The 13175-nt window shown below is 47.5% G+C and overlaps 1 protein-coding gene across 1 annotated transcript in view; it reads left to right on the top strand.

Moving 5' to 3' along the window:
- Positions 1–763: 763 nt before the first annotated feature.
- The window catches only part of LOC138520718 (glutathione S-transferase Mu 1-like), a 29081-nt gene continuing 16669 nt past the window's right edge, over positions 764–13175 (top strand). Inside the window, exons 1-4 of the mRNA XM_069632983.1 lie at positions 764–908; positions 6425–6500; positions 8629–8693; positions 9258–9339. Of these exons, the coding sequence (XP_069489084.1) occupies positions 873–908; positions 6425–6500; positions 8629–8693; positions 9258–9339 (259 nt within the window). The 5' untranslated portion in view covers positions 764–872. The remainder of the gene's footprint in view (positions 909–6424; positions 6501–8628; positions 8694–9257; positions 9340–13175) is intronic.

The following is a 13175-nucleotide window of genomic DNA, read 5'->3' as shown; positions in this document are numbered from 1 at the left end:
ACTGGTGTCACACTTTTGGTCCTCCCAGCCGCTTCGTTTGTTTAAAAGGAGGGGCTGGGGGCATCAGAGGTAATAATGTCAGTGCACCCCAGCTCTGCTTCTTTTAGCAGCCCCCACCCTTAGGTGAGGGGGGGGGCTGTAGCTAGGCGGCGTGGCCCAAGCACACCCGTACTTAGGCCACACCCCCTAATGAGAGTCCTCCCCCTCACTTTCTAATCCCACTCAAGGTACTGGTCGAGGGAATTGCGGGTGTAAGGGTAGCCCCGTCCCCTGTTGTAGCGCTGCTGTGCCACACACACGAGCTGCCTAAACATGCCAGAAAGCTTCAGGTCACATAAAGTAAAGGAACTATGACAGATTTCCCTGAGAAGTGACGGATCGTGGTACCGCTTAGTTCCCTCCCACTTTGACCTTCGTATATATAGTGCGTGCACATATGCGTATGGACAAAGAAAACAGTTCCCTGCATTTAAAGCACTTGTTTTGTGCAAACTTTGAAGCAATCCACGGGGTCGGTATAATGGGCTTCGAAAGTGGCCCCCGTTTTAGTTTCTTTTAGTTTAATAGGGGGGTTGTCCGGCAGTTTGCAGACTGGCTGTGCTCGGGTTCCACCACGAATCACATTTGCCAGTCACTGCTGGGCCTTGGCCTTGGGGTGGGTGGGGGCTGTGGGGGCTGGGGGGAGCGGGCCAAGCACGGAAAGGGCCAATAGCTGCCCAGCTCCTCCCCCCTCTCCCCGCCCAGGTGTCTCGACTTCCCCACGCCCCCTCCTCCCCCCCACTCCCTCCCTGGGGGCTGAGCTCCGCCGCAGGGTTTATAAGGGAGGTTTGCAGGCAGTTTTTCTCCTCTCCTTCGACTCATCCCTCACCACCATGGCTGCGACCCTCGGGTACTGGGACATCCGCGGGGTGAGTGCACAGCGCCGTGCGGTGGGTAGGTGGGGTCGAGTGCATGCACGGTGTGTGACGGCGGAAGGCACGGGCGGGGCCGCCGCGTGTATGCCAGGTGTGTGACGGCTGAGTGCACTGGTGGGGCGGGTGCACGCACGGTGTGTGACGGCTGAGTGCACTGGTGGGGCGGGTGCACGCACGGTGTGTGACGGCTGAGTGCACTGGTGGGGCGGGTGCATGCACGGTGTGTGACGGCGGAAGGCACGGGCGGGGCCGCCGCGTGTAAGCCAGGTGTGTGTCGGCTGAGTGCACTGGTGGGGCGGGTGCATGCACGCGAGGAGTGCTTAAGTGCGGACGTGTGTGAGGGTTAGACTTTCTTTTCCGAAGCCCTTGCTGGGGGACGGGGGGGGCGTGAGGGTATTTCGTGTCCCCCACTGAGGCACTTGAGGGCATGTGGCGGAGGGCAGGTGTGGCCCACATTCCTCAACTCGCGCGCTTTGGCTCCAGTGAAAATCGGGTGTATTCCCCTGCCCCGGGGTCACGAAAGGGGCACCGATCTGGTAGCATAGGAGGACGGGGGGGGGGGGTTGTGGCTCGACTTCAGTCTGTTTCCTGTGGGCACCAGCCTGTCCCGATGGCTTCCACCTGTTGCATGGACCCTCGGTGTCCTGTATGTGGGCACTGCCCCGCCCTGATGGCTTGAGACCCTTTTATGGGAGGGTAAAAGGGGCACTTGGCCAGGGCCCCCATCTTGGAGGGGGCCATAGAAGGCTAGCTGATCGGAAGAAGTAAGAATCTGTTGTTCACCAGTCTTAAAGAGCACAGGTCAGGATCTTTTATAGGGTGTTGCTGGGGCTCTAAAGCCATTGCCCTTCTGTTTTGGCAAGTGCATTCTGCCTCGATCAATTCATCATGTATTGCTTTCTGTGTTCGCTGTGGTAAGCATAGTCTGTGTGTTCCTTACGGCACAACTCCTGTGGCATTCTTTCCTTCCTGTGGGAATTATTTTTTTTTTTATTTTATTGGTTTTTACAAACCTTTAAAATCTGACACAAATTCTCCACACATCTTTATCAAAGTTCCTTAGACCCATCCACATAACATCCATTGCTATAACTTTGTCAACTCTTTTCCATCTATGGTAGTTCAACCAAGTTCACCATTCACCAGAGAACTTTCAACTATTGGTAGCAGACGTGCTTCTATAATTTCCAGCAACCTTGTTAAGGGCAGGATTAGTTTTAAGTCGGTTCCCTGGAACATTGAGCTCCACCACTCGTCCGCACACAATGGTGGATGAGCTAAGCTCCAGGGCCCCAAGTGTATGGTCCTCTCAGATCTTAGTTTTGTGCAAAATAGGACTAGTTGTTTTAGTGATTCGTTTCCCTTTAAGCACAACCTACATTCAGGTCTCAGGTGGGAAAAACCCCTCCATGAGCGGAGGCGATCATTCGTTTTGAACAAGTTCAGTCTGAACAGTATAAATAGTCTGCGTGCCTGTGGATTGGGGAATAGAAGCACATATTTCTGAAGGCTGTTAAAGACACGTGCTTCTAATGGAGCGTTGCGCAACTGGCGGCAGCTCTTTCCGCACAAGTCTCGTCCCATCTGTACGCCAGATCTTTAGTTTAGCTGCATCCGGATTCTCATGAAGCAAGTCGACTGTTATGTCGTAGTATTTTTTCAAGATTGCCTCACATCTGTTTGACCACATCTGGAATATTTTGTGATTTCCAGGTTGGGCATTGTAAAAGATCTCAAATTGTGGGATCTGCGCCCGACTACAGGTCTTTCGATATAAACTCAACAGGCTCCAACATATTCTTGCATGCAAGGATATTAAAGCCAGTTCATATCTTATACAAGAGGTTTTCCAGTGTGGCCCAGGTCTCGTAGGGGCATCCCAGCGCATTTTCTGCGCCATATGTCACAACCGGTATGACCTTCTGTTGGTAAAAGGCCAAGACTGGACGTAATGAGAATTTGCTAAATTTCTTGTTGATTATCAGTGCTTGGTTTGCTAGTTGGTTGCATTTCCTTTTGGTTTCCGCAAGCCATGGCCCGTCATTAATGGCCGAACTTATTGTCATCCCCAGATACTTGACACTTTGTGAGATCTGCAACGTTTCATGTCCCAAAGCCCATGTTATGCTTTTTTTGTTACTCACTCCACCGCCATTCAAGTTCTGCAGGACTAATATTTCGCATTTTTTGGTGTTAATTGTGAGTTTATTGGACGTGGCGTATCGTTGCACAGCGTTTAGTTTCCTTTGCAACCCGATCGGCGTCACGTCCATTACGATCAAGTCATCCTGTGGGAATTATGTTGATCATGTGCAATAGCAAAAGTTGAAATGCATATTGATGTATTGAGTGCCACAATGGTTCACAGGTTGGCTCAGTGTGTGAAGCACTCATTGCAGAAAGATGCGTTCATATGCAAACATGGAATATCCCATTCCGGCAAGGCTGGCTGCGCCTTCCCTATGTCTGAAGTTTATAAACCTGCCTGCATATGTACTTGGCTTTGCAGAACAACTTCTGTATTGTGAAGGTCTAGAAACTGGTTTGTTCAGATGTGGTATTGTAAAAACTAGGCAACCGCCTCCAACTATGAGCATAAACTGTTAGTCCAAGAGGTGAATAAGTATCCAAACTCAAGACTGTGGAACAGCGTTCATCTAATATCTCCATTACTGTACCCTCTTCTTTGAGGATTGCCCCCCTGCGTGCTGCGGGTATCCTTTAGCCCATTACTTGATCTTTCTTCTTGTGTAGGCCATTTGGGTGGAAGGGTTAGTAGACAGAAGAGAGCGGACCATATGTTGTAGGCTCAGGCAAGCATATTCCAAGGTCTGCCTGTTTGACACAAAAAATGGTTTGCTTTTTGGTAAAAGTCAAAAGTTTTTATGCACGTTTATAAATGAAAATGCCACAAGCCATTTTTTGGGTATTTTAGCTTTAAAATACAAACCCAGATTAAATGTGTTAAATCACATGGATTGGTATGCTGGTTCTTATGTACTTGCCTTGATGATGGAGAGAATGAAGCTAGAATCATTCCCATTTTGCATAACCCCCTTCTATAGTATTTTGTTTAAAATTGGTCATCTTTCGTAATGTGATTTGTGTACTTTCCATGTTTTTTAAAAAAAAATAAAATGGGAGTTTTAGCTCATGGTAAGAACTGGAAAAGAAAGTGCTCAAATGCAGAAATTGCAGAGTTGGCACATATCCCAGCTTCACCCCTTAACCAATGTGTGATCCTGAGCATCTCATTTAATCTTGTATTGCCGAACCTCTCAATATTGCCAGTCCCTAAACCTTTCAAAATTGTCAGCCCTTTCTTCTTCTCATGGTATGATCTTCATAAAAGCCTTATGCATGGTTTCACTGAGCATATTTATATCGCACACCACCGGCACTTGTTCCTAATGGCAACCCTATTTGAAAACCATATCCCACTTCTAATCTCAGTCTGTCTGGATAAAGACACCTTCCTGGTAGCTTCTAATCTGCCCTCACTATCCATGCTACGGTATCTGTAGCGTTCTCCTTCCTTCCAAATGGTGGTCTCTATCCATGCATGTGCACTTTTGCATTCTGTGAGGCAGCTAATGTGAGTTCTGTCTTTATGGGTTACATGTACCTTTTACATACGGCCCTGCATTAATACTGCAGCTACCTTCCTGGATGTTGATAAAAAGTATCCCTGTATGTACTAGAACAGTAACTCCTTTGTAGACTGTTAATGCTGGTCTTCAAATGCTAGTTGTTTATCAATTCTGATTAGAGCAAGAATGAAGAGGGCAAGGGGGCTTAAAGAGAGCAAACGTGCTTATTATGCTGCAAGACAGGCTCTCAATTTATGTATGGGTTGTGAGCACGACCGGGTGAGGGGATTGGGGTGCAACCAGTATTCTTGATCCCTTCATTCCTTTGGTTGGTGGAGGGGGGGCCCCAAAGATGTCCGTGCACAGGGCCCCAGAAGTGCTTAAGATGGCCCTGCATGGACCCTCAGTGTTCTGTGTGGGCACCACCCTGCCTGATGGCTTCCACCTGTTGCATGGACCCTCAGTGTCCTGTGAGGACCCCACCCTGCCTGATGGCTTCCACCTGTTGCATGGACCCTCGGTGTCCTGTGTGTGGACCCTCAGTGTCGTGTGTGGACCCCACCCTGACTGATGGCTTCCACCTGTTGCATGGACACTCAGTGTCCTGTGTGTGTGGGCACCACAATAAATTAAGTTCCAACTACTCCACCTTCAATATTGGTAACAATGTTATTTCTGTGGCCAGGGAGGTAAAGACTTTAGGTTTCTACCTAGACTCGACCCTATCTCTCAACAAGCAAGTCAGCGCGGTGGCCTCGTCCACAGCCTACACATGCAAATTGATTAGAGCCAGCAAACCATTTTTATCTAACAGCAGTTGCATCACCTTGGCCTGAGCTCTTATTCTATCAAAATTGGATTATTGCAATGCTCTATTCATATGTGCTAATAAACAAATCATTAAAAATCCAGACCCTGCAAAATAATGCTCTCAGAGCCACATTAGGTATTGCCAAGCGAGAACACATCTCCACGACCCGAAGAGCTTACAACTGGCTCTCCACACATGACAAAATCAAGCTGAAAGTTGCGACCCTAAACTACAAATGTTTAAATAATGCTGCTACTAGTTACTTGTTGGAAAGTTTCAACAAGATGGCTTCAACTCGGGCCACTAGACTATACAATACCAAATAAGTTCTCTAGAATTGGGGGGTGTAGCTACCCAGTCAAGGCAGCCAAACTATGGAACTCACTACCACCGACACTAAGAGTCGACCAGTCCTTCCACAATTTCCGCAAAAGTACGATTAATTGGCTTAAAAACTCAGACTTGTAGTTGCTACTGGCCACTGTATTACACAGCGACTATCAATACTGACTGTAAATGTTTGTAAATACTTGCCTTTCAAACTGTACAGTTTTTCTCCTATGTTACTAATGCAACTATGACTTATCTGTATGTTTTCCGTACATTGCATCTCCATATGCCATTCTCACCTGTGCACCATATTCGTCTGTTCAACTTGTTACTTCTGAAAGTGCTCCTGTGCAACCAAGCTTAGCTTATCTTAAGCTCTGTGCCCTGTTACCTCTGGGTCTGGCACGCAATACAATACCCCCCTGTCTGGTGGCTTCCACCTGTTGCATGTACCCTCGGTGTCCTGTGTGTGGGCACCACCCTGCCTGATGCTTCCACCTGTTGCATGGACCCTCTGTGTCCTGTGTGGGCCCCACCCTGCTGGTGGCTTCCACCTGTTGCATGGACCCTCGGTGTTCTGTGTGTGGGCACCACCCTGCCTGATGCTTCCACCTGTTGCATGGACCCTCTGTGTCCTGTGTGGGCCCCACCCTGCTGGTGGCTTCCACCTGTTGCATGGACCCTCGGTGTCCTGTGTGTGGGCACCAACCTGCTGGTGGCTTCCACCTATTGCATGGACCCTCTGCCTTATTTTCACTCTTCTCCCTCTCTCCTTTCAGCTGGCACACTCCATCCGTCTACTGCTGGAGTACACTGGCACCAAGTATGAGGACAAGATGTACACCTGCGGCCCAGGTAAGGCATGCTGCCAAGTGAGGGTGAATGTGTTCCCTGTGTCAAGCGATCTGTATTCAAGAAACACCAGCCCTGGCTGAGGAAACCAACAAGTGAGATGGCACCGTCAGGGTGCCAGTGTTGCTGGGGTGCCTAGAAACCACGCATCTTGAGAAGTTGGTGCTATACATGGCACAACTCCTAACCACACCAAATACTGCTCAGTTAGCAAAAATACCTCTCGCGGATGCCACCCACACTATGCATCCGTCTAATTCCATGCATGTCATTACCCAGTGCCACCACAGCTGGGCACACAAACACCTCTCAAGAAACCAACTCTGCCAACGGTCTTAAAGTGCTTGTTTCAAACTGGGCACATGTGCCACAAAATCATAGCACCATGGTTATGGTATCTGGCAGCCGCCTGTCACTCAATCACCACCAGCTCCACTTGGCTGCACCCTAAGGCCACGCTTCTGACCATGTGTTGCGCTCCTTCACCACCAGCCAACAACTTTTCTGATGAACAGAACCTGACATGTCAGAGGTTAACTGTCCTTCCCTAATGTCTTGCACCATGAGAAGTTTTCAGGCCCTATAGTGCTAAGGCCCACGGATGGGCGCTGTAGGAAGACCCCTTTTCAGCCTCTTCTAGAGCTGGCTCATTGTGATGATGGAGAGTCCCTGAACGCTCACACCAGAGAGAATGCAACCCGCTGGGGAAGAAAGGCCCACGTCGCCTACCTTGTAAGGATAACTCGTTTCATCTCGTACAAAGATGCGAGCAACAGCAAAGGGCTCTACCAAGAACTTTCTGCCGAAAAATAGTACAAGCAGAAACTTATAAAGCAACACAATACATTCAGTAAACACCCGTTCGGCGGATTGGATGGACCCTATACAGGTACCGCCTTTATCCATAAGGGATGGCAGCTCATATGTCCCAGTCCATCGGTCCTCCATCACGTGGGTGCTGTGGGGCTCTACTCTCGTTGAAGGTCAGAAAACAAAGGAATTACACTCCTACTATACCGCTTGTTTTATCACTCACACGGTGCACTTAGCAGGCCTTAAAACGTACACACAGGAGGTTCTGGGGCACTCTAACCTTCACACATTTCACTCACTCCCTCCGCGCCATCCGGCTCCAAAGTCTCCACCCTCGTTTTGAATTATAATGTATGCCTCGCAATACAATCAATTGTCACTTTGCCGATACGCCCTGTCCCTCCTCTTTGAACATTTCAGGGCTTGTTACTTTGTGGTTGGAGGTCAAGGACACCTGGTGCCATGGAATTCAGGGGTCTCTGGGTTTAGTCAGTTATATGGGCTAGAACTGGTAGTCACCCAGGAATGGGTCCGGTCATGCTTTGCCCAGTGTGAGATAACTTGCACACCAGGCACCGGCCTCTGATCACGGCCTTGTAGGGCACATTCCGCTTGGTGAAAGAACGCCTCTTTGCAACACTTTTGGAACAATGAATAGCCTTGTGATGGTTTGGGGTGTGATGAACTGTCGTTCTGGGAGCTCAGGCATGGCTGGTGATTTCTATGGGCTCGCGATTTTGGCCCTAGTGCATGCTACGCTGCATTTACTGCGCAGGCCTTCCCTTCTACCTATGATCACTAATAACTACGCAAAATAGCGTTGCTACTCGCGCCTTGTTATACTATATAGTTAAACTATATTTAGTTATACTAAAGTAAGGCTCTGTTCAACTGAGGGCGTCCCTCTTCCCCCCCCTGGCCCATCATAGGGCTTTGAATGCATCTTGCCTCTCTAAAGCGCCTAGGGGGTGGGGGAGCTGTCCCCTTCCCAGCTATGCCTTGTATCATGTGTGACGCCATAAGCCAGTGCTGCTTTTTTCCATTGCACTCTGGGACTTGTAGGTCCAAACCTGGTGAGCGACTAAATTCCCAGCAGGCAATGGGAAATCTGCAGACTGGGACAGGTCATCTGTCGGCCCAAGATGATTCTAGTTGTACTGGCACAGGTGTGCATCTGAGCCCAGGTGCGTGTAGTGCTCAGGTGAGATAAAGTGCTTGAGGTCAAATCCAGTGTTGTGTAGCAGTGCTTTCTGCTCTTGGCAGGAAGGCTGAGGTGTGCTAGTGCGAGAGGCCACGTATCATGAAACTTTTCTTTCAGCTCCAGATTATGACAAAAGTGGCTGGCTTGAGGAGAAGGAGACCTTGGGACTGGACTTTCCAAATGTAAGTACCACAGCAGGTGTGTGAAGTGGGGAGGTGGGAGGGGTGAACTGGTAACGAATGGAGGCCCTGGAAATAATTTTCAGTGTCCAGATATTCTACATTTTCACCAAGTCCAACCCTTTTGCTATGGTAACATTTGAATAGGTTACCTCCTAAAAGAGGCCCAGGGTGCAGGCCTACCGGGAAATCTCCAGAGTTCCCTATAGGCTAGTCCAACCCTGGGAGATCAGGTTTGACTGTTGCGTGTGGCCATGTTGTCTGGGTCCACAGACGTGAATGGTGATCTGGGTCTGTACATGTGAGGGGGGGGGGGGGCTTGCAGTGGTCCTGTCTGGATGCCCTGTTAGCCAATGAGTGGCCCTAGAAGTTACTGAAAACCCTGTGGCCCTTTGTGACTCCTTGTACACCACCTCTTTGGCTGTCCTGGATCTGCTATCACTGATGCCCACTGACTGCATATGGTCGCCTGTGCTCTTCATCGGCCCTACCCCCCACCCCCACTTTAAGGAGGTGGTCTGTGTTAGGTTTATTTTTATAACGGATTGTTCTGCTTTTTCTCCGTAGCTTCCATATTTCATTGATGGACCCTTCAAACTTACCCAGAGCAACGCCATCCTTCGCTACATTGCGCGCAAACACAACTTGTGTAAGTACCAGAAAGTTGTGTGGGGGGGGCGGTTTATTAGGTGGTCACACTCCCTCAAGCAAGGTGGCGCGCACCCAAAGCACTTATACAGATTCAACTTTAGTGAGGCCTCCAACCTGTCTCGCATCAACCCCAACACATATCCTATGTACCACTAATGAGCTAGGAACCAGGCCGGTGTATTATATGTATATGTTTGAAAAGACTAGCAACCAACAATGCTGTGGCACTATACTCGATCACAACTCCAAATTTCTTTGTTATTAAAACACAGGTAGACTTTTGGAACATGCAGCCACAAATGACATTAGATTTAATTGCAAATTAACCATTCACGATACAATAAACATCGTTTTGGCTTTTTCTTGAGGCAATGTTTGAGAAACTCGTTTTAGGCTTTTTTTTTTTTTTTTTTTTGAAAAGCAAGGTTTGAGAAGGTAACTCAATGGGGAAAACATTTTTCAACACACCTTCAAAGGACATACTGTGCTTTGGCAAGGCCATAAATAAATGGGGAAATTGCATTTTGCACACTTTACATTCACTTGAATGGCAGTGTTTTAGGATAACTTTTGGGATTTAGGATCCCCTTCTGGACAGGAGTCGGAGATTTTCAGAAGGGCAGTCGCCCAAGTCTTGTCTATACCGGCTCTAACATACTGGGCATGAACTTTGCTTGCCTCGAACTCTAACACACATCCCGTGACTTTCCCTATGGGAATTCATTGATTTAACTTCAATTCAATGTGCTAAGGATCTACCCAGCCCCCGCCCTCCACAATTTAATGGAAAGGACTAAAGGCAGGTAGTCCCCAACACATTGCACTTTAACTGGATAGCATGATTTTCTATAGTGGAATTAATTTTGAATTGGATTTAATAAAATGTGCCATGGATCTTCCTTACATGGGATACCTTGACTGGCTTCTAGATTTCCCTGTCACTGTCTCCAATGCAAGGATTGAATTCTCTATGCTAGCTGTCCCTCACAAGAGTCCAGCAGCAGGCTACCTCCAGGAATAAAGTGGGGGAAAACCCCTGTTCTGATGAAACATTGTCCTCTTATAGGGCTGGTGACACTTGTACATTATCATAATTCCCACAGTAAGGATTGGCTAGCACTCTTCCTTCACCTCCCACTGGCTACTGATGGGATCAGAAGTTGGGAGGTATGGGTTATGGCAGCTGAAGGAGGAAAAATACTTCATCCCAAAATGACAGGTGGGTTTGACCTTTTTTGGGTTCTAAAAATCTAACCATTTGTCACTTATGCTAATTTTTCAGATAAGTCCATAATCTGTTTTCTAAGTGACTGGAAAAATTCTAATTTTATTTTGGCATGCCCTTCCTGGCCGAGCTATTGTTTTTCTGTGCTTGGTGGCTGTACCGTAATAGTTGCAACTCTGACACTAACTAATTTCACCATCTACCACTTCTTCAATTTTCCGGTTCCTCTGACTTGTATGCCAGAAAATTATTTTGATCGTAACTTGTTATGTACATGACAAACATTTTGTTTTACATGGTCCCAGCTGGCTTTTTATCCCCTTTTAAAATGATCTGATCCCTGGTGACTTGTTTAGTGATGAGATGGTTCCTTGGGCCCCTGTGTCGTGTAGGATGTTAGGCAGGGTATAATTTCCTGATTCGTGGTGCAGAGCTACGAAGGATGGTAGGAGTATCCCAGCAAACTACCACCCTGTTTATCTCTTGGCTAGCGCCAGTAAGCTTTTTTGGTAAAATCATTCTGGCCTATCCTAGGACTGGGTTTATGGTGCAATCATTGGTGACCTTCAAGCGGGTTTTAGAAAGAACAGAGGCACTTGAGATCAATGTTCTTTTCTTTCTTAAAGAAAAGAAAATTGTATGCTGCTTTTCTTTGCCTCTGATTCTGTTTTGAGGGGAACACTTTGGAACCTTTTGATCTCATGGAAAGCTCAATTGGAGTTGGTTAGAATAATTAAGTTATTCCCAAAATGGTGCATCTGTCCATTCTGGCCTGTGGGTAGCGGGGGCGGGGGGGGTGAGGAAATGTGCATTTGGGATTACAAATACAAAGGGGGTAAGCCAGGCTTATACCCTGGCACCCCTTTTGTTTAATTGTACATCAAGAAATAATTGATGCACTGGTAGAGGGCTCCAGGATAGCGCCAAGATGGCAGAGGACAAATAACCCGCATTATTCTATGCGGATGATGCGGTCCTTCTTGCAACAACGCCTCAAGGTCTGGACAAAGCGCTGAACATCTTTGCTCCCAAAAGCAAAGGGGTCTGAATATAGAAAAATTGAAGGATCTTGTCTTCAAACCGCGCTTTTCTGAATCTAGGCTACTTGTGTTAAAGGTAGATGGAGTACAGCTCGACCAATTTAAGCAATCTGATTATCTTGGAGTGAAGGAATCTGAAGGTTGGGTCGCCCAGTGGCCCGTGCTGCTGCCACTTAAGGCCTTCCATGGCAGTCGCGGCCGTGCTGCATCTCCCCAGGGCATCTAAGAAAAGCAGGCCCTTCCAGCTGCACTGTATGGGGCGGCAATGTGGGGTCACGCCAATATTGTAATCTGTCCATCAATGAGCAAATATTCTTGGAAAAAAACGGACTCTTCTCCCAATCAGGGCCCCCCTGCTTTGGTTTTATTGGAATTAGATGTCATGCCCGTGGGTGTGCAGGCTGCTCTTAGGCCAGTCCTTGTTTGGATAAGATTATGGGAACTGGCAGGGTGGGGGAAGCCCTACAAAGCTTTATGCCATCTTATGTCCTTGGATGGTGGGAAATCCATAGTGGCTTGCCATACACCCTGGGAGAGACTAGTATATGGGATGCCCCACAGAATGTGTAGTGACACGAAGCTGGCAATTAAGGCACAGGCAGGAGTGAGAGCACGTGGCCAACTGGAGGCCGATGCACTGATGTTAAGCCGGCCCTGGTTATATCAATTGTGCTATGCCTGGGTGGAAGGTTGTTTGGGTAGGATTTTTCCGGCATTTGTGAAATCCTTGTACCTGCATCTGAGACTTGGTATCTTCCTGGAGCTGGTGTCACACATTCCTGGAAAGTAAACCAGTGACCTGTGCCCCAGGTGTGGTTTAGCAAAAGACTAAAGACTCTCACATTTCTTATTGTTTTGTGTGAAGACGATGCATTTTAGATACAAACCCCTGATTCCATTTTTCAGGGAGGCGGGGATAAGAGACCCTTGTGCAGGGATCCAGTTACTTAGACAGATTCTTCATCCACTGCTTGGTTTGCTTCACCGGTCATGGCTGCTAAGAACAAAGTATGTTGATCAACTAATTACTATCTAATTTTAATCTAAGTAATTATTAATTTGAGGTTATGAGATTATTTTAAACATGTCTCATGGTTTCTTTTTCTAATTGAATAAATTATGATGTAATTTTAAAATGTATGTACTGTAAGGAAGACATGGTATCAAAGCAAGACAGACACAAGTGATCACAGTCCAAGCATGATTATTAAACTTTACAAATGGGTGAGATAAACGCCTAACCTAAATCTAGAATGGGAGCAAGCTACGACCATCCAATAAGGCTCAAGTGGAGTCTAATCAAATAAGGGCCTATGCTAAAATACCTATTGCCAATCCTTACCACTATGCTGAAAAATGGTGTGGAATAGTGCTCACCAGGGAAAAAAGGGGTTCACAAAATGTCAGGATGTTATAGCCGGGGTCTCCCTTCCCCACATTTTTAGCACAGGACAAGGTGGGACTCTCCTGGGCTTCTCCAGCATGAGGTCACAGTACCTTTTCTCCTTATCGGGACCTTCTGTGTCTCAGTGTGTTTTCGTGCTCCGGCTTTTATCCATATGGGGAAAG

This window comes from Ambystoma mexicanum, chromosome 13, assembly GCF_040938575.1.
Source record: "Ambystoma mexicanum isolate Mex_15411 chromosome 13, UKY_AmexF1_1, whole genome shotgun sequence".
NCBI lineage: Eukaryota > Metazoa > Chordata > Amphibia > Caudata > Ambystomatidae > Ambystoma > Ambystoma mexicanum.
The sequence above is the reverse complement of the archived record's forward strand: the minus strand, read 5'-3'. Positions and strand labels throughout refer to the sequence as shown.